This window comes from Heterocephalus glaber, unplaced genomic scaffold (genome assembly GCF_053883595.1).
Source record: "Heterocephalus glaber isolate CG9 unplaced genomic scaffold, H.glaber_assembly_v1.0 deba00000676, whole genome shotgun sequence".
NCBI lineage: Eukaryota > Metazoa > Chordata > Mammalia > Rodentia > Bathyergidae > Heterocephalus > Heterocephalus glaber.
The window spans coordinates 17,838,651-17,859,199 of NW_028258156.1; the positions used below are offsets into that span (position 1 = coordinate 17,838,651).

General features: G+C 37.7%; 1 protein-coding gene across 2 annotated transcripts in view; it reads left to right on the forward strand.

Moving 5' to 3' along the window:
* The window catches only part of Immp2l (inner mitochondrial membrane peptidase subunit 2), a 903,239-nt gene that overhangs the window by 25,658 nt on the left and 857,032 nt on the right, over positions 1-20,549 (forward strand). For both annotated transcript variants that reach the window (XM_021253899.2, XM_087206453.1), the window contains exon 3: positions 13,945-14,081. In XM_021253899.2, the coding sequence (XP_021109558.1) occupies positions 13,947-14,081 (135 nt within the window). In that variant the 5' untranslated portion in view covers positions 13,945-13,946. The remainder of the gene's footprint in view (positions 1-13,944; positions 14,082-20,549) is intronic.

Here is a 20,549-nt window from a genome sequence, read left to right on the forward strand (position 1 = left end):
AGAATATAGAATACTGCAGAATGTCTCTCTATAACACCCCTGATTGCCTCTCACCTTTATAAAATCTTTCTTCATTGTTATGGCCCCTTTAATCAAAACACAAGGCTGTAATAATTCAAAGAACAATGTGTAATATTCATTATCTGTATAGATACTTTGTTCTAAATTTAATTGGATCAGTCCCCTTTTTTAATTGATAATTTTAGTTCTCTGTTTTAGATTTTTAGTGTCTAGTGGAACAAAGACCATTTTTTATACATTATAGATATCAAAATATGTGGTATAAATTAAGAAAATGAGGCTATTTTGCTTTGCATTTAATTTTTTTCACTAGAAATTATCACTTAAGCAAAAATGAAGTGTAAAGTTTTTCTTCTCATTCCGTTTCTTCCTTCCCCACTTCCTCTTTTCCTTTTTCTCCTTCCCTTCACTTTTGTAGTATTAAAAAATCTACAAGGGTCCAATCATTATATACTATTACTAATGATAATGAATAAAATATTTCTACTATTAATGCCATTTGTGCATTCTGAAAGTCTTTAATTCTGCAATATCATCCCATAAAAATTAAGGTCCCATAAGGAAAATAAGACAAGAAATAGATTATTGGAAACCAGTGGAAGCTTGTAAACAGATCCAAGTCAGGTATAGTCCCCTATGATCCTATCACCTTCCTAAAGTACCTCCCCTATCACATGAGAGTTTTGAAGGGTCATTTTTCATCAAAACCATGACATGCTTCCCTTGGACCCCAAAAGACTCAGGTGGATCTTTTTATGTAAATGTATTTAGTCTATCTCTAAGAGTCACCAAAAAATTAACACCAGATATTCCACATTCCAGCATCTCTAACTTCCTGGAGTCTCTACTGTACTTTTAGCTTTATTCTTGCAATTTCATGTACTACCCTCTTAGCAACACATTGCCTAGTTTCCCAGGCTTCCTCTAAAATCTGAGTGGAAAACTCTGGCCTCACAACTCTTGTGTTCTGCATGCCTATAAAACCAGAACCATACAGATGCTGCCAAGGTTTGCCACCAGCTAGAGCAGTAGTGTTAAGTCCTTGGATCATGGCTGTAATAGCCTTGGAATGCCTGGATGGATGAACTCTGGGAACCAGGTCCCGAAGTGGCCCCTCTAGAGCAAGGAGACCAGGGGATTTCTTCACAAAGTCTTTCACTTTTGCACCCTTGAGTTTGGGCAGGGCAATGTCTTGCTGATTTCTGAGCACCCTTGAGGCATCTTTCTTATTGTCCTTTTTAATGCAAATCTTTTTAGCAAGGATGCTTGCCTCTGCTTCAGTTTTGCAGGTATTTCCTTTCTGGTGAAACTGAAAACTTTTCAAATGGGCTCTTTTGCTTCTGATTTTAGTACAGACCTTGCTAAAAGCCCTCAGCAGTACCCATACCACAACCTCAGTGTTGCTTTGTCTTGAAATTTCTTCTGCCAGATTCATCAGTCCGCTATCCTTAATCTCAGTCTCCTGCAAAGACTCCAGGCATGAAAAATATGTACACAAATTTTCTGCCAGAGCCTAACACACGTGGTCTTGAGTCCAGCTGCCCATGGAGTCTTTGTTCCCAGCTCCTGAGCCTGGACTTTACTGTCTGCATTTCTATGAGCATTCTGGTCTTTTGAGCTCTGATCGGAATTTCCCATCAAGCGGAGATTATAGCATTTTAGGGCATCTCCAGACCATTCTGAACTCCTCTCATGAATAAGTTCTGAAGGCTTTTAAGCCACATGATCAGGTATAGTCTTGGCAATAAGCCCACTCCTCCTGGTACCAAAATCTGTCTTAGTTATTTTCTTCATAATTTGGACACAGTATGCACTGCCTGCAACTTAACAGAGAAGAGGTTTATTTTGGCTCACAATTTCAGAAGTTTCAGTTCAGTTGCAGGTGCAAATGCAGAAACAGCATGGTGGGAAAGGGCCTGCCACAGAGGAAAGATGCTCACCATGTCATGGTGGTCAGGAAGCAGAGAGCGAAGGGAGAAGCCAGGAGAAGAATATACACTTCCAGTCATGTCCCCTGGGATCTGCATCTACCCAGGCCCCAACTCCTAACAGCAAGTCATGTATAGTAACTCTGAAATTCAGGTACCTTCCAAAAATGCTGCTTCAGAGCACAGGAGAGAACCCCCCCTCTGTGCGGATGGTCATTCTTGATCTAAACTGTAACATCATGTCTAGTTGAGGTACTGACTGTCTCCTCCACTTGGATAGCTCTATCATTTCCAAAATGGGGGAAATTTTATTTTACTTCAATTAATAGATTTTCTGTGCTTTTACTCTATAGCTTGGCTCCACCATCATCTAATTGATTGTAAGTTTGCTCTCTTAATTGTTTTCCACAGGTCTTGTATTTCTGTTTGTAATTTTCTTAGTTTGCTTTCTAGGTTTTGTAAAATATTCTCTTTCTACCCTTAAAAGACTGCCTTTCCCCTTCATATTGTGATTAGCTGTTTCAACATCATTTGCTAATTTAACTCCCTTTCCTCATAATGTGAATGTTGTCTTTGGCATGTACCATACCATGCTTCTTTATGTCACTGGGTCTTTTTTCTGAGTTCAATATTATGTTGATTCTTCTAAACAAATTATACCAAAACTTAGTGAATTAAAATATTTATCCTCTCACAGTTTCCATGCATCAGAAATATAGGAGTAGCTCAGTTGCACTGTTTTGGTTCAGGGTCTTTACTTAAGGTTAAACTTAAGGTTTCAAGCCAAGCTATAGTTATGAAAAGGCTTACCTCAGCGTGCAGAATCTGTCTTGGAACCAGCTTACTCACATGGCTGGTGGGTGCTGGCCTCCTTCACATAGACTTCTGCTGGGTGACCTTGTAACAGGGTGTATTGGCTTCCACAGAGGTAGTGATCTGAGAAAGGAGAAAAAGGCTAGAGAGAAACTGGCCTCAGAAGTTGCATAATATCCCTTTCTATGTAATGGCTAGAAAAAAGTAAGTACAGTCCATTGTAAATGGGCGTGCAATTAGTCTCCTTGTTTTGAAGAATATACCTGTAAAATGTGTGATATAAGTCAGACACACAAGCTCAAATATTGTGTGGCTTCTCTTTTGTGAGAACATATGTATATAAAATGGCAAAATAAAAGACAGGTAAATAGGAAGTAGGGAGAAGTTACATACTTCTCCAAATTACATACTCCATTGCTTTAAAAAATATTTTAATATATGTGCTAATTTGTTTTATTTATACTAGAAGTTTATCTTAATTTGTTGAAAGTTTGTGTTATCTATTTCTTTTTTGTAAGAATCTTTTTGGTTTATGTCTTGTATTGAGTACTGCTTTGAAGATAATGAGACACAATGTAATAACTACTGTCATTCTCTTATTTGGTTATGAAAATTTGTTTTATTTTTTCATAAAATAAAAAAATGCATTTTTACATGAAAAAATAAAGAATGTATAGCCATTGTAAAACTACCAAGATTTCTTTTTGTTATATACATATTTATTTATTTCTGTGCTGGTATCATAATTTTTGTTACATTGAAGAGTCCTATTCTGATAGAATGTCACATAATGCTGTGCTCTACTGTATTTGAAAAGCCACTGTCTAGTTTAGTGGTCAAGTATCTAAAATACTTATATAAAGTAATATTGATAATAAATCAGGTGACATTTTAAGTTGTTTTATTTCTGTAGTTTCCTATGTTTCATTGGAATTAGATAGTTGGGATTGTTGTATTTCATTGCACATGCCTGCTTACAGCATTCTTAAAAATTGCTTCACAACATTTTTTGCTTCAGTGAGCAGTTTTGAATGTTTTGATTGACAGATGCATAGTAACTTAAGAACATTGCATGTTGATGAAGATTCACAGATATAAAAAAATTTACAGGTAGTTGAACCAGTATCTTCTAATATATGGGTAAGTATGTGGAAATCAGAAAAAGACATTTATGTGTGGGGAACAATCTAAATAACATCCCAGCCCCATATGCTTGATGCTCACCAGAGGCTCGATATAATCCCTGGACTTTCTGTGCAGCAGACACTTGAGTCTGGGTAGTGCTGTGCTCCATCTGCCTTTGTCTCTAGGCTGCACAGTATGAGCTTCTTTGTACTATGGCCTCTTGGCTGGCATTTATTCCTTCCTTCCACCTTGGCCTTTATTGCCATTTGAACAAGTGTATGCATGCATATATACATGTACTTTTAAGTTTAAAGGACCCCAGCCACTCATTCCAGAGGAGGTTTTATCATTGCTTTCACCTAAATTGCGTACATCTCTTCACATGGCTAGCATATTTACCTAGCACTGAGCCTGCACCACTGCTGGTTGAGCTCCCTGTGGACTTGCAGCTGCTGTAGATGGGCTGGGCAGCCTTCCAAATCTTCCAACTATACTTTGGACAGCGTTTATTTTTGACAGAGTAATCAGAGCCCTAATGTGCTTCCCTGCTGCTAGAGCCTGTGTTTTTAATTTTTATATTTTTCATTCTATAAAAAATAGTAGCAGTCCCTGAGTTGGCCAAATGTTTGCTAGTTATATCATAATTCTCAATCCCACTTTTTTGTGATCTTCCCATGCTATCTTTGTCCCTTTGGGGTCTAATGGCCTTGGTTGTTTTGAGAAACCTTCCAACTCCCTAATCCCAACCCTACTCAAGGGCAAAGTCATGGTATTGGCCCTTATCTCTTGATGTGAATTTGAGTTTGAATTTGGATTATTCATTTACATTGGTTTGCAGTTGTGCAAAGAAAGCAACATATTTAAAGCAGAAAAGTAGGGGTAAGAGAATTTTGATGATACTCTGGATCCTTTTTTTTAAAGATCCAATAAAAAAATGGGCAAGTAAAATGAATAGATGCTTCTCAGAAGAAGTACAAATGGCCAACAAACACCTGAAGAAATGTTCAACATTGCTGGCCATTAGAGAAATGCAAACTAAACACAACACTGGGGGTTTCTCTCTCTTTTTTTTTGGTGCTGGGGATCAAACTTGGGTCCTTGTGCTTGCAGGGCAGGTGGCAGAACCACTGAGCTAAATCCCTGGCCCTGGGGGTTTCTCTTATATGAGAACCCAAAGAATAAAGACCAAAATAAGAAATAGATAATAGGGAGATAGATGATTGTCACAGGGGGAGGGAACCAAGAGATGGAAGGAAGGGGAAGGGAGGGAAGGGAAGTGCATGAGAAAAGGAATTAAGATGTATGTGCACATGCACCAACTCCCCACAAGGAATGTAAACATCGTGTACTACAAACATGTACTAATAAATAAAAACTTTAAAAAACAACACAGATTTTATCTTACTTGAATCGATATCATCAAGATATCAAATTGATAACAAATGCTGGTGAGACTGTGGGGGGAAAGGAACCCTTGTGCATCTTTGGTGAGAATGTGAGAATCTTTGGTGGCGATTCTACAAAAAAACCTAAAACTAGAAATTTCACCCAGCTAGTCCCCTTTTAGGTATCTTCCCAACAGAGTTAAAGACCTCATATCACAGTGATATGTTCATACCTGTTTTTATAGCTGTACAATTCATAATATCTGAATCTTGGAAGCAACTTATATGTCTACCAACAGATAAATGGATAAAGAAAATGTGGTATTTGCTCACAATGGAGTACTACTGTGCCATAAAGAAGGATAAATTTGAGTCATTTTAGGAAAATGGATGCACCTCGAGACCATAATGTTAAGTGAAATAAATCAGATACACAAGTTTAAATATTGCATGAATTTTCTTATATGAGAAACCCAGAGTGTAAATAAAGAACAAGATAAAAGATAGATAATAGGAAACAAGGAGATCTTTTGCAAAAGGGCAGGGGTTCAAGAGATTGAGGGTGCAGGGGAGGGAGGAGAAGGGAACAGGATGAAGATGATAACTGAGATGTGTTATGTACAAGTACCAGGTCCCCACAAGGAATGATATGTACTGAAAACAGGTACAAATAAAAAATAAGTTATTAAAAAGACCCCCCAATTCCTTATGCTATTTACTTTTGAGTTATAATGAGACCCTTGTACCATTCTAAAATAAAGCAACAATAGAGTCACTGTGAAAAGTGTTGAAGATAAATGAGTAAGAATTAATGTTAAATAGTAGACCAGAATCTGAGTTAGCAAAGTAGGTAAGGAAAGCAAAGCCTGGACTTAGATGTCTACTTCAGAAATGGTGTATCTAGTGACTTTTTCCTATTGCTTATTGCCTGATGCCTACCTTCTAATCTTTTTCATATTTACTTTGTGTCTGACTTTTCTTTTTCGAGATTTTGAATTTTACCATCTTTTCTCTATTTCCTTTGTCTGTCTTAATTCTTGGTTTTGGAGATTTTTTTTTTTTTATACTTTGCATCATTATCTTCAAAGTAGTTACTCAGAGTACAAGACATAAAATTTAAAAATTCTTACAAAAAAGAAACATAATAACACAAACCTTTCTTTTCAATAAACTAAGGTAAACTACTATAGTATAAAACGGTGATTTTTCTATTTATAAGCTCTCTTAATTTTTAAAAGCCAATTACACCCATGATTCAAATACTAAATAATGCAGTGTCTTCTGAGTTATTCTGTATTTTTGTTACTAGAAATAATTCCTTACACTAATTCAAAATATTATTACTTTGGAAATAAGTTTATGGTGAAATAGCCCAGAAATCCTCTAATTGCTTTGTTGGTTTGTGGATATTCTCATTGTTACCTACCTTTAAATTGCCACATTGTTGGCTTAAAATACACGTTGTGCTTAGCTTTTGTTTAATGACAGCATTTATGCTTTTTAAGATTAAATTAGAAAAAAAATGTAGAGTGCAGTGTTGAATCCAAATTTTGGGGTTGTTAAAGTTTAAACCTGACTGAGCATTCCTTTGCTACTGGTTATCTTTTTTTTTTTTTTTTTTTTTTTTTTTGTGGTAACGGGATCGAACTCAAGACCTCGTGCTTGCGAGGCAGGTGAGGCGCCACTGAGCTAAATCCTCGGCCCAACTGGTTATCATTTAATAGGATTTTTTTTTTTCATTCTTTAAAAAGCTATTCACTGTCCTGTTCATTTTTATGGTAAACCGTTTTTGTAGAATTTGTGGCAGTTTTATAGCTGAAATGTGAGATCGAGCCGTACTTGTAAACACTGTCAAATGCTGTCTATGTGGAGTTACACGATAAGGCTAATCTTCAGGATTAGGATGGTCTGAGCCAGCTTTTAGAGGGGCCTAGTGAAGTATTGTGGATTTTTGTTTCCCATGGTTTCCAAAAACTAGTGAGCTACTGTTTTCCCTATCTTAAATAGGCCATGCATACCCTTATTCCCATAATTATATTTCCTTCTTGTCCAAGAGATTTGCCAAATGTAATATATTTATCTTTTATTAACAAAATTTTAATTAAAAATCTTAAACATACCAAAAAAGTTGTAAACATAATGATTATTCTTAAACCCATCTACATTTTTTCAACTTTCTCATCATTTAAAAAAATTCTCACCTTACTTAATCCTCACCTACCCCCATCCCTATGACCATGATATAATTTATTCCTGTGGTATAATTCTGCACTGTCATATATTTCTTTTATTCTCCTTTAAAAAACTCTCAAGGATGTGGGCTTTCGGAGATGACTAGGAGTAGATAAGGTCATTAGCCCCCATAAATCCTGGTGACTTTTTTTTTTTTTTTTTTGAGAGAGGGTCCCACTATGTAGTTAAAGCTGGCCTTGAACTCACTGTGCAGCCCAGGCTGGCCTTGAACTCTTGGTGACCCTTCTACTTCAGTCTCCCCTGTGCTAGGATTACGGCATGCACCGTCACATCATTCTCAGTTCCTGATGACTTTAAGAAGGAGAAAGACTGAAAGAGACATACATACATGTTTCTGTCTTTTGCCATCAGATGCTCTGTATCACCTCAGGACTTTGTCAGTGAGAGGGCATCACTAGATGAGGACCCGGGTCTGGTGCCTCCAGAATCATGAGGCAAAATAAATTCATTTTTTTATACAGTGGTCTGCCTTAAGGATTTTGTTATACTAATGAAAAATGTACTAGAACATAATATATTCTCTAATATTTCTCATTACAAAGTGAAAGAAACAAGATGGCCCAGAAATGGTGTGTCACGTTGAAAAATTGTTTGGCTTTTCTAGATCTTCCAGTGGAACCCAGACTGTAGTTCATCAGTTGTTACTTTTTCCCTTGTGTTAGTCAAACGTATCTAAGTGTCTTCTGGTTTATCACATACTTAAGCTTTGTTTGGTGAGTGAATTTATTGGTAATGGGGTCAGCTGAAAAGATCCATGGAAGATGGTGGCTCCTTGATCATGTGTTGCTATTTACTTGTTTCTAATGATCTTGTCTTAAGTCCCAATGGGAAAGTGCTATAGCTTGTTATATATGGGGTCTTAACACAGTGTCTAGCACAAAGGAGGTACTTAAGACTGAGAGAATGCAAATGCATTCGCATGGGCAGCAGGCATGGTGGCCTATTCTGTGTTATTCATTCCTTAGCATAATTCCTGGACACATAGTAGGTGACCAATAAATACATAAATATAGAATGATTCAAGAATTGCATGCCAAGTCTACTTGGATTCCTGCGTTTATATTCTCTGAAACTCATGATTTGATAGTTTCCCCTTTGACTTATTATTGTGATCGAAAAGTTACATTTTATATAAGATAATGCTTTGCAACTTATTGTTTTCTTCTTATCTTCAAATCTCCCACATAACTTTTAAATACTTTTTATAATTGGGATGACTTAGTTGCTATGGATAAGTGATTGGTGACTGTACAAGCTGAAATATAAGCAGATTCACAATGATTTTAGATGAATTCATGCACGATCCAGCCATAATAAATTGTTAGGGGAGAGAGAGGAGCTGATAATGTGGGTTGTTATGCAGTTGAGGTCAGCATCACCAAGAGGCTTTCATCTGCTGTATGCCAGGTGGGAAAGATGATTTCAAGTGAATCTGAGCACTTATTTAAAAATATCCTCAGTCTAAGTACTTCATCAATAAACCAGGTGTGCTTACTACTTAAGCAATACTTTTTTCAGGAGCAGTTTTGAACCTACATGACTTGCACACATTACAAGAAGAAAGGAGTAACTGATACAAATTATTCTATTTTTGCCAGAGATAAGTTTAGTATCACATTGTTGTTGCTTAAAGAAGTTTTCTTTAAGGAATCTGGCAGCAGATGTTGTTAGTTTGGTAGTTTTGAAGTATTCATAAAAGACCAGATCACCTGAGTGATTCTTTGACAGCTTTTTAGACCAGGAAGTGCCATACTTACCTTTATCAAAATACAAATGCCATGGTACTTTGAAATTTTGATTTGGTACAACTTGACATTGAGATATAGTGTTCATTTCTTCAATTATTAGGACTTCTTTAGTATGTAAGTGGTGGCTAGAATCTTTTAGCAGTGTTTTATTATCTCGAGACATAGGCATCCTTCACAGTGTAGAGAGGATAGGACTGTACTAAGCCTTCTCTTTTGAGCCTTTGCAAGTAGTGACTGCTTGCAGTTTGTTTTCAGGGTAACTTTCATTTTTCTTCTCCTCCCTTGGCTTGGAGGAGGACCTGCACGCTGTCAGACTGGCTCGCCTCCCACTGCTCCTCTGTGATCTCTCAGTAGCAAAACACTGGGCCTGACTTTGCTGTCCAGGGAATGGTGGCTGGCAATGCTGTGAGCAGAGCAGTTGTGGGAAAGAGAAGTGAAAGAGTGGCTGCTTTCAGGTCTTTACCTGTATTTAAAGTGTGTGTGTGTTTCATGATTTGCCCTGATTCTTCTTCTCTGCTGCCTTTTTTAACTAGTCATTTTATAAAAGCTAGCACTGTATTTTTTCTTTTCAACATTTAAAAAAGACTCAAACCCAAGAGGTAACTTCATTGTCTTTTTGTAGTCAATAATAACTTGAGTGTTTGCCTTAGTATCTGCCAAAGTCCTGGAAAAAATGATGAAGAAATGATGAAAAATTATAGAAATAATGCTAGGCCTTGAAAGAACATTAGAAAAAGAATCTAACCCCCTACCCTGCCCCTCAATTTTTTTTTACCTGATAAAACTGAGGCCTAGAAATGATTTGTTCAGGTCATATGGCTAGGTATGGGCTGAGAGAGGAATCCACTACAGGGCTCCTGACTCTCTTATTATTCTCCTTTCTAGGGACCATGGTGACTGAGTGGAATAGGAGTGTGTGGAGAATATAGATTGGAAATAAAGGGTGAATTAGAATTCAGGGAATGTGTATTTGATGCAACTTATGCCAATGCTGCCCCCACCCCCGTTACTTATTTATTCCTGCACTGTACCTTGTAACTGGGCATAACTGTGGCATCTTCATATTTGAAAGTATTCCTCGTTTCTATCTTGCAGATATCCCAACTGAAAAGAGAGTACTTACTATACTTACATTCTGTGGATCTTAGTGTAAAAGTAGCAAACGTTCGACAGACTTCTTATACACCCACATATCAGTATTTTCTAAACTTGCTTGATTAAGGGAATTACCTGTGGTGTTCTTTTTGGAGGTCTGTGTTGGGGGTGGGGGGAATCTGTTTTCAGCATATTGGTCAAGGCGAGCTTGGAAAACACTACCCTACTTGAACCTACTGAAATGGTAAATGAGGAGTTGATATTTACTTTAGAATTGTTTCCTTTCTCTTCAGCACAGGAACTACTTTTTTTCTCTGTGACATCAGAACACTTAAATTATTGGTGGACTCACATATTTTACAGTCATGAATCCTTAGGTTTATTTGTGCTTTGGAAAACATTAAAAAGGAAAGATATGGAGGTCAGTGAACTTTTAAATTTAATAAAAGTGATGTTTGACTTCTAACTTCAGTTAGAAGCATTTTCAGAGAGACTCAACTAATGAAATGAAACATAAGAGAAAATGCCTCTTTTGCGTCCCGAAGACACTGATTTAATGAATATACCACAGTCATTCTTCTGTTGCCAAGTTATGTAGAAGATGATAAATGGAATCTTTGTAAAACAGTCCATTGAAAAAGTATATCAAATCTCTTGCCGAAATGTATAAAATGGACAAGTAAGGGTGTTTCGATTGTAGGTGAACGATGGTATTGAAGAGAAATTTACTCTAGTTTTATTAAGGGACTTATATTCAAGCTGGGTGTGTATGAAGGAAACATATCAAACAAGTTTACTGTTTCAGGAGTGCAGTGGTTGAGGCTGCTCACAGAAGCATTTAGCACCTTGGGCCAAACACTTTTCTTGGATACCAGATGTAGGAACTCATAAGCAACTTTACTTAAGATTATAGTTGTTAGATGAGTTGGAATGAAAATATGTTTTAAAATTGCTTGTTTTCTAAAGTTAGTCTGCAGTTACATTTATTTCAGTTATATATAAAAGATTACTAGTTTGAGTGAATGTAATGATATGTGCAATATATGTTCATAAAGCTGTAAGAAAAATAATTTTATTCTTCATTATAAGTGCGTATAACCCCTGTTGATGGCAGCCACAGCAGGATATTAAGAACTAACCATATCTGATTATTACATTTTCTTATGATACAGTAAAAATTTTAGAGGAAATTTTAGTGATTGGAATATTCACAGACTAGTTTTGTTAAAACTAGGTTGAGAACCTTTAGTGGGTCTTAAAAATTAATTTAGTGATTGGCAACTGGTGGGTTTTTACATTATTTTTAGTTCTAGGGATTTAACCCATGGCTTTGCACATGCTAGGCAAATGCTCTACCACTGAGCTTATGATCCCAGCTCTAGCAACTAGCAATGTTTTAAAAAAATGAAAAACAGACTAAAAATGATAGACCATCAACAGTGATGATAAATACTTTTTGGTAGAACTTTTAGTTATTTCTTATTTGGTGTGATATGTGTAAATGTGTATGTGTGAATGAGTACGGGGTTGCTACAAAACATGGAGATATGGTCAAAAAACATTGAAAGCCATTGTCCTAGTTTATAACTGGAGAATTTTAAGCTCTGTCAGAGACAGAAGACTGTGAGTTCCCTCTTGTCATGTCACCTTCATTGTATATATCTTCTGAGGGAAAGAGGCCTCAAAATGAAACGAGAAGAGGCTTTTGAAAGAAACTGTTTTGCAGCTAAATAACTGCAGCAGTTTGTGTGCCATATAAAGTAGTGATACTCGTTCCTCATATGCTCCTGCTGTCTGGTATGTCAAGTGTGAATTCTATGCTTTACTGGGTAAAATCTTCAGAGGTGAGCATCTGGGCAAAATTTAACTATATACTTAGTTGTTTTTCATATTATTTTCTCTCTTCCTCTTCTTCCTTTGTCTTCATGCATATATTCTCAGTCTTTTTTATTTCCTTCTCCTATTCTTATCTATTTTTGTTTCATTTCTGTAATATGAATATTATCACAACATTGCTTGTATTCCTAGTGTAACTTTTAGGAATAAAGGTCGAAATGCTGTCTTTTATGGCAAATGCTTAGACTAAATTACATTTTTCAACCCTTCTGGATGTGCTCCCAAGAGGGCAAGAAATCTTGGATTTCCTTTTGAGCAAGCCGCCATGTGGCTTTAGGATGGAGGAGCCTCTTGGTTGTGTTAAGGAATGGTCCAGTTGCTCTGATCTAGTCTTGCACTCCAAGTAAGAAAGGAGAAATTAGGAGTCTTCTGTGGACTGCCTCTGCCATCTTCTCACTTAGCCTGCTTTTTGCATTATTGGGTAGCACATGGAGCTTGTCGAAGTGAGACAGTGAACGAGCTGGCCATTTGCCTTTCTCTGCCAGGAGAGTTCTTTACCTGTTGTACTAGGTTTGGCTCCAATAGAGAGGAAAAACAAAACAAAACAAAATATATATTATATATATATATATATATATATATATATATATATATAGAGAGAGAGAGAGAGAGAGAGAGAGAGAGAGAGAGAGAGAGAGAGAGAGAGAGAATCTCACTATGTAGCCCAGGCTGACCTTGAACCTGTGGCAATCTTCCTGCCTCAGCCTCCCATGGCAGGCACCTGGATTATAGTCATGTGCCACCACACCCGCCTGAGGAGGATAATTTGAACTCTCACTATTTTGTCTTTTATTTCATGAGACAGTTAAGGGATCTCCTGATACCAAGAAAATCTGAAAATTAATCAAATATTTACAGCGCTAAATGAGGATCAGTAATACATATACATCAGTATATGTATTGAATTCACACGCAGTGATTTTTTTCCCTGCTCTGTCATAGATTTCTTTGTCCTGCTAAGATCAGTTCTACTACTATAGCAAAGGCCAATAAAGCAGGAGTTTAAACATGGTAAACAGTGGTTTATGTCTCATTAAACCTTCTGAGTGTAAGCAGTGCAGGACAGTTATGGTACCTCCATGGTGTTGGGGCCCTAGGTTCTTCTATTTTGTTGCTTTGCCACATTTAATGTAAAGCTTTCATGTTATAGCATGAGATGACCACTCTTGTTCCTACCACCAACTGTTAGTAATCCATTTATGAAATACGGAAGGAAGAGGGAGGGACAGCTCCCTTTGAAGACACAACCAGAAAGTGTGTACCTGCTGCTGCTGTGTCGTTAAGTAGACCTAGTCACATGGTCATGTTTGCCTGCAAAGGAGGCTGGGAGATACTCTTCATCTTGTTCCCCTTGCCCCAGAAAACATCTGTGAGGTATAAGGAGGATCTCCACCATAATAATCAACAACAAAAAAGGTTTACTTATTTTTTTATAACACATCATTGTTTTATGGGGAGAGATTTTCCAGTGGTGTTTTTAAGTGGACTTGAACTACTGAAAAGAGGTAAGCTGAATATTAATGTATCCTTCTTTGGGATTGTAAATCAAATTTATTCTAATAGTTACAAAAATGAGTGTGAACTATGTTAAGAAACAAGGTTACTTTTCTCTAATTCTTATTTTTCTTTTTTTCTCCTTTCTTGAGGATAAATTCATACCTGCTTTTTTTGTGTTCCTAGGCATGGCACAGTCACAAGGCTGGATGAAAAAATACTTCAAGTCCTTCTGTAAGGGCTTCTTTGTGACAGTGCCTGTGGCGGTGACTTTCTTGGACCAGGTTGCCTGCGTGGCAAGAGTGGAAGGAGCATCCATGCAGGTGAGAATGAATCCAACTTCAGTTTTTAAAGCATAGGCTTTATTGTTTCTCAAGAACCAAAAATGAGAGTTGTAGTTCTTATTTCTATGCTGGGAACTGAAAGGTTTTAAAAAGGCATTGAAATGAAATTTCACTTTACTAAATTCCTTTATAAAATCATTGTAATGCACTACTGTTATAATCAGAGGAGAGGTGAATAAAAATAATTATCAAATACTTCTCAGGCTGAATTTGGGCTTCTTTCTGAGAACTGTAAATGAGGATTCTGAGAAATTTTATTGACACCATTTTCTGTGAATATGGCTACATTTGAGTACCCTTGCAAGGTCAGTTTATTAATACAATTGTAGGATGGGTTGGGGTCAAAGTCAGTTGTTCTACTAATACCTACTTTCACTTTGTAGAAAAGTCTAGATCACTGATCCCAGATATCCTTCTGTGCTCTTTAAGGAAGTTACTGATTGAAAATATTCAGTGCAGTAAGCTGGGCATGGTGCCATAAATCAGTAATCTCAGCACTCTGAGAGGCAGGAGGATGACAAGTTGAAACCCAGCCTGGGCAACTTATTGACTTAGTGGGACCCTGCCACAAAAATTTTAAAAAAGTAAGAAAGGCTGGAGATATAGCTCAGTGTGAAGGCGCTGGGTTCAATAGCAAGTACTGAAAAGAAAAACAAAAAGTTAAGGGCTGTGGAAGTACTTTGGAGTGGAGATTTCCAAAAGTTATATGTGAATACTTTATAGCCTTCTGGAAGAACTAGAGGAAATTTTACTGATCTGCAGTTGCTATTTTGAACTTCACTGTGTAAGCTCATGTAGTTAAGCCATCTTTGCATTTTGTAATATGATTTAGTTTGTCTCATTATTAGTATGTATTAAGTTCCTGCATTGTGACAAACGGCTTTGTAAAACAATAAGGAAATATATACTTCTGAGAAATTAAAATCATATAGAAAATGACCAGCTTAATTGTTTTCTTTTTGTTTTGGTTAGACTTCATTAAGGGCATAGACATCAGCTATAAGGAGTTGTGATGGATTTATCTTATTTATTGTAGTTATGGTATTGAAAATCAGACTCCTTACTGAGTTCTGGTAGTCAGTGGGATAAAGAAGGTCAGCACACTACTAGAGTGATTGCTCTTTGGATGCAGCTAAAGGTTGAGGGCAGGGCTGCCTTTGTATTTGGTTCTGACTGCATCCTTTGAGCATGGTTGGGCCTGCTGGCCAGGGTATTCTGACCTGAACCTTGTCTTGCAGGTCCCTTCCATAGCAGATCACCAGCCCAGAGCAAACTGACCACTTGTTTAGAGTGCAAAAATGTTTAAATGCTGGAGTACAGTAAACTTAGGCAGAGTGATTTACTGATATATGACTTTATTTATTTATTTTGTACTGGGGATCAAACTCAGGACTTTGCACTTGCGAGGCAGGCATGTGGCCACTGTGCTAAATCCCCGCCCCATATTTCTAAATACAATTTAACACATTTAAGACAGATTGGATTTTGTACTTCCTGCCTCTTTATTTCTGAATTCCTGAAAGCCTTGTCTTATACCTAATCTTTAGAGAAATGTAACCCATTTTTTGGTAGAGCTTTTGAATCAGATTTTTCATTTCAGATTAAAACTGCCTTCTCCATAGCAGCCCAAACCACATTTTGGTCCCCAGGGTTCCTTTGAATCCATCCATGGGTTTGTATCTTTTAGTGATGAAGAATCAGATTCATTAATTTCTCCAGTTTCTTTACTTCTGTCTTGTTACCTAACCATGTAGAAACCATGAGAAAAAATTTTCCAGAATACAAAACCTCCTTACTTTGGATCTCATAATAATCCAGAGGATCATGTGGCAATCAAGTATTTCAGTCTTCATATTTTTAACCCAGTATATTCCTATTAAGCACCTATGTTTATGGCTGTGAGAAGTGCCAAGAAGATTCATTAAAAATATATATGATTTTCATTAACAAGGAAGTGATTGTCTTATGAAAGGATGAGTCTTATTATCAGTGAAGATAGTGTTAAACCACGTCATTCCCAAGTGCAAGTCCATGGGCTAATGATGTCAGCCTTGCATTAGGTGCGTTGGTATCTGTAGGTGCATTAACATTGCCTGTAGTATTTTTGGGTCCCACCTCCACAAGAAGTGAAACTTATTACCTTGGAAATTTGTTTAGTTCAAATGAATTGTATATTATATAATATATATTTTTCCATTATATCATGTAGAATTTCCTTGGTGAGGTTTATTTAGCTCACAGTTTGTAGAGGTTTCAGTCCATAATTGGCTGGCTCTAAGGTGGGGTGACATGGCAGACAAGCCTTGCAGAGGAGAAACAGTTCGTGGTGGCCAGAGGTAGCAAAAGCAACAAGAGAGAGTTTGCCAGTGTTATTCTGCCCTTTTATCTTATTCAGACTACTGGGATTAGGGGGTTGCTAAACCAGTCACTCACATGTAGTGGTTTAGTAATCATGTGTCCTTAATCCCAGCATGACACACTCTAGATTCAGGCACCTCTGAAAAGGAAAAGCCCACCTCATCTACATGAGGTTTGGGGGGGACATCTAAACACAAGCCTGAACACTTGGCCTCTGGTTGTAGGGAAGTAACTTGGACTTCCATAGGTATAAAGGGGAACTTATTGGAGTGCTTATTATGTCCTCTAGAGAAGGAGAGGAGTGGCAGTTGTTAGGGTTCATTGGAGCAGGACGTGAGTGCTGTCAGAGTGTTCCATCTTCTCTCTGAGTTCTGTCTGTGCTCATTTTGGCTTAGTTCTCTCAGACCAGCTTTCTCTATATGGCAGGACACATGGCTGCTGGCAGCTCTTGTGCCTTAAGATGCCCAGTTTCCTCACCATCTGAGAGAGATCACTCTTCTTGCCTTCATTTCAGTTTGAAAAACCTGGGGAAAGGGCTGTGATCCATTCAGCCTGGATCACACAAATCAGTGTTGACCAGCAGGATGGGGTATCATGATCGGTCCAGCTGTGGCTGGACAGCAGGCTCTGTCAGAAAACTAGAGCATCTGTTTAAACTGCCTTGTTCTGTGGGAACTGGGCATGGAGTACAGGTGTTTCGCAGCAAAGGTGATGCAGTTTTCAAAATACAAGTGGAAAGGATGTTCTTCTGGAAAAAATGGAAAAATACATGTTTATTATAGTTAGGTCTGTATTTTCTGAATTTGAGCCCAACTTTAGGTATAACAGATAACTTCATGTATAGTTTCATTAGACATCACTGTATCATGCTTAAAGTTATTTAAGAGGAGAAATTCCAGTAATGAAAATTAGGAATCAAGAAACTTCAACATATTTGCAGATAATAATTTTAATATATAGCTTTGATGAACTGAACATGTTTACACCATGAGTTTTAGCAAAAATTTTTGACTACTGGAATAAATTCTTATCTTGAAATTTCTCTAATTGTGGAGCTAAGTTCTAGAGCTTCCTGCAAGAAACACATCTGCTTCTGTCGACTCTGAGGCCTGAACATTACATCTGGGCTGAGGCACTTGGTTGGTTTGTCATGAAGAGGGGCATTTTGGGTACACGGAGGGTTTTTCTTTTACCAAAGTTTAGAAGTATGAAAGGGAGGCAGAAAAAGAAGAGGCAAGAAAGAACGAAGTGCAAGAAAGTAAATCACATAGATACCTAGATTGGTTGGGTGATGGAGGATGATGAAGGTAATCAGACGACTGGGCAGCGAACAGTGCAGTGGCACAGAGAGCGGGTGCTAAAGAGATCCAAGACACAAAAGTGCGAGAGTCTGAACTCAGGGACTGCTAGGACCCTTGGGGCACTTCCTTTGGGACTGCACCCTTACTGCTCATGTGGCTCTGCTGCGTGTTTGTGTGTGGCAGTTGTGGGAAGTGTCATCCAGCCACCCATTCACCCATGGCAGGGATCTGGCATTTTGAAGAGGCTCTTGTTGGTGTAGCTTATCAGTCTTGAGCACCAGTCATCGCCTAGTACTGATTCTCCTGTGTACTCAGGTAGAAAGGTCGTATCTGAGCGTCTCTGTGATTTCAGGTCTGTGATTAATTTTGTGTCTCAGAATATCATTTTGGGGCACAGGTAACACTGAAAAGCACTGCTAAGTATGTTAGAACACAGAGTCATTTACCAAATGGCTGTTACATACAAAACATTATGTTAGGTGCTCTGAGGGTGATGGATCAGAGATTCTGCTTTCAAGGTGCTTTTACTTTAATAGAGGAAGTTCAAGAATTATTAATCCTGGGTAATGGATAAATCTTCAGATGAAATTAACATGGAAGCTGTCAAGCTCTCAGATAAATGTTTTGTCAACTCCTGGTATGTTCAGAAATGAAGATTTGATTGGTTTAGCACACTATTTTGGTGAATTAACCTGGAAATTTGAATTAAGACAGAATGGTATCAGAAAATCACATCTGAATTTCTTTTTTGTTGGCTCGTATATTAACTTTTCCTATGGGAACAAACAACCCCAGGATTTCAGATCTATCTTTCTTACTCATGGGTCTTTTGCATTGGCTGTCATCACTCTAGGCTGTTGGTTGATTCAGTCTGCTCCACAGAGTGGTGGCTGCCTTGGGGTATGCTCTTCCCATGAGTGATAGAAGACACAAGAGGGTTAGAAGAAACACTCAGTGCTTTTTAATGTCTTGGCTCAGAACTTTAATCCTGTTTGCATTCCACTGTTCAAAGTAAGTCAGTGTCAAACCCAATGTCACTGACTGGAAGTGTATTTCCACCCTCGGGAAAGTCTGGCAAAGGTGGAGAGCGAAGAGAGGGTTCTGAGTTCATCTGCCACAGCCTGTGTGACCCCACAGAGAATATAGTTGATTTTAGAAGTCATCTAAAAAGTTGTATTTACCTTTGCATCTACCAAGAAAAATCCTTATTTTTATAGTCCAAGACTGACAAAATTGGGATCAACTAATACTGTGAGTCACTGAAATCTGGAATGGATTGATCTGTTTTAGATGTGTTTAGGTTTGAGATAGATAGGCCAGGGCCAATTGGACTGTCACTAGCAAGGCTTGGCTTGCTTCTCTCCTTTCCTTTCCTCCCCTCCCCTCCCCTCCCCTCCCCTCCCCTCCCCTCCCCCCTCCTCCCTCCCTCCCTCCCTTCCTTCCTTCTTTGTACTGGGGATTGAATTCAGGGCCTTTGCATTGAGCTACTGTGCTCTAGCCTGCTTCTGAGACAGGGTCTTGCTGAGTTTCCCAGGTTGGGCTCAAACTTGATCTTCCTGCCTCAGCTTCCCTGAGTGCTGAGTTTATAAGTGTGCGCCACTATTCCTGACTTAGAATGGCTTTCTTAAAGATCACTCTGTAACTTTCAGACATGTCATTGAAGAAAATCCAAAGAGTTAAATGATCCAGTCTTATTAAAGGGACATGTAATCCCAGTCATTTGGGCTATTAAATAAATATTGTTATGGCAACACTGGCAATTCACTGTGAGTAACAACTTTTGCTTAAAGAACCCTAAGTCTTCAAAAAATTCTACTGGCTTGCAATTTACTGGGGGAGGCTTGTTTCAGGATTTCATCTGATGAGAAATAAGACTTTTTAAACACTACTCAGTGGTTCTTTTCTTAGGTTACGGTTTCCAATATTAATTTACAATTCACTAAGTATCTGACTAGAAGGATAGAGGTAATCAAATATGGGGAGTCTCAGCTTGTGGAAAGTAAGTCATACATGAAACTAAAGTTTTTAATGGTATGTTGATGTATTTCAATGGAAAATGGGACTCAGTTTAAGAAACATTTGGTTTTTCATAAAGTTGTGTAGGTGCATCTATTTTATGGGATGAGATGTCCCTTTTGCAATGCTTGGCACACAATGAATAATGGTACAAATTGCTAGTTAATGATTACTCATACTGGCCTCTTCCCTTCTGGTGCACATGAATCATTTCTACTGGTTGTTGAAAGGTTACCTATGAAAGAAGATGACTTTTTTTTAGTGAAGAAGCACCATATTACATGACATTAATTTAACTCAGGAAATGACTGATATTACATACAGTTGAAACTACAGAGGGAATTTATGTGGGTGGAATGCAATTATTCAAATTAGAACTTTAGTGGCTCACAGACATTTTAGGGTAAGAGGGGGCCCTAGGAAGTTTAATGACCTTACACCAAAGTTTTAGATTTCATTTGATTGAGAATGCCTGCAGCATCGTCCCTGGTTCTGATAGGAGGTGCATGCTTCCCATATTTAAAATTAAGATCAAAGGCTAAAAAGTGAGGGCAACAGTTTTAAGTGTCATTATCTTATTTTTGTTGCAATTGCTACGTAATTTTTATGTAGTGTACTGCTTTCCTTTGTCCACAGTGCATGGCAAGAGAGATGGATATTTGAAAGCACCACTATACTGTACTATCTCTCTAGCTCAGGCTTCAGAGATATAGTTATGCAAAATGTATTTGGAAAATCAGAGAATTTGAGAGAAAATAGAATTTATTCAGCA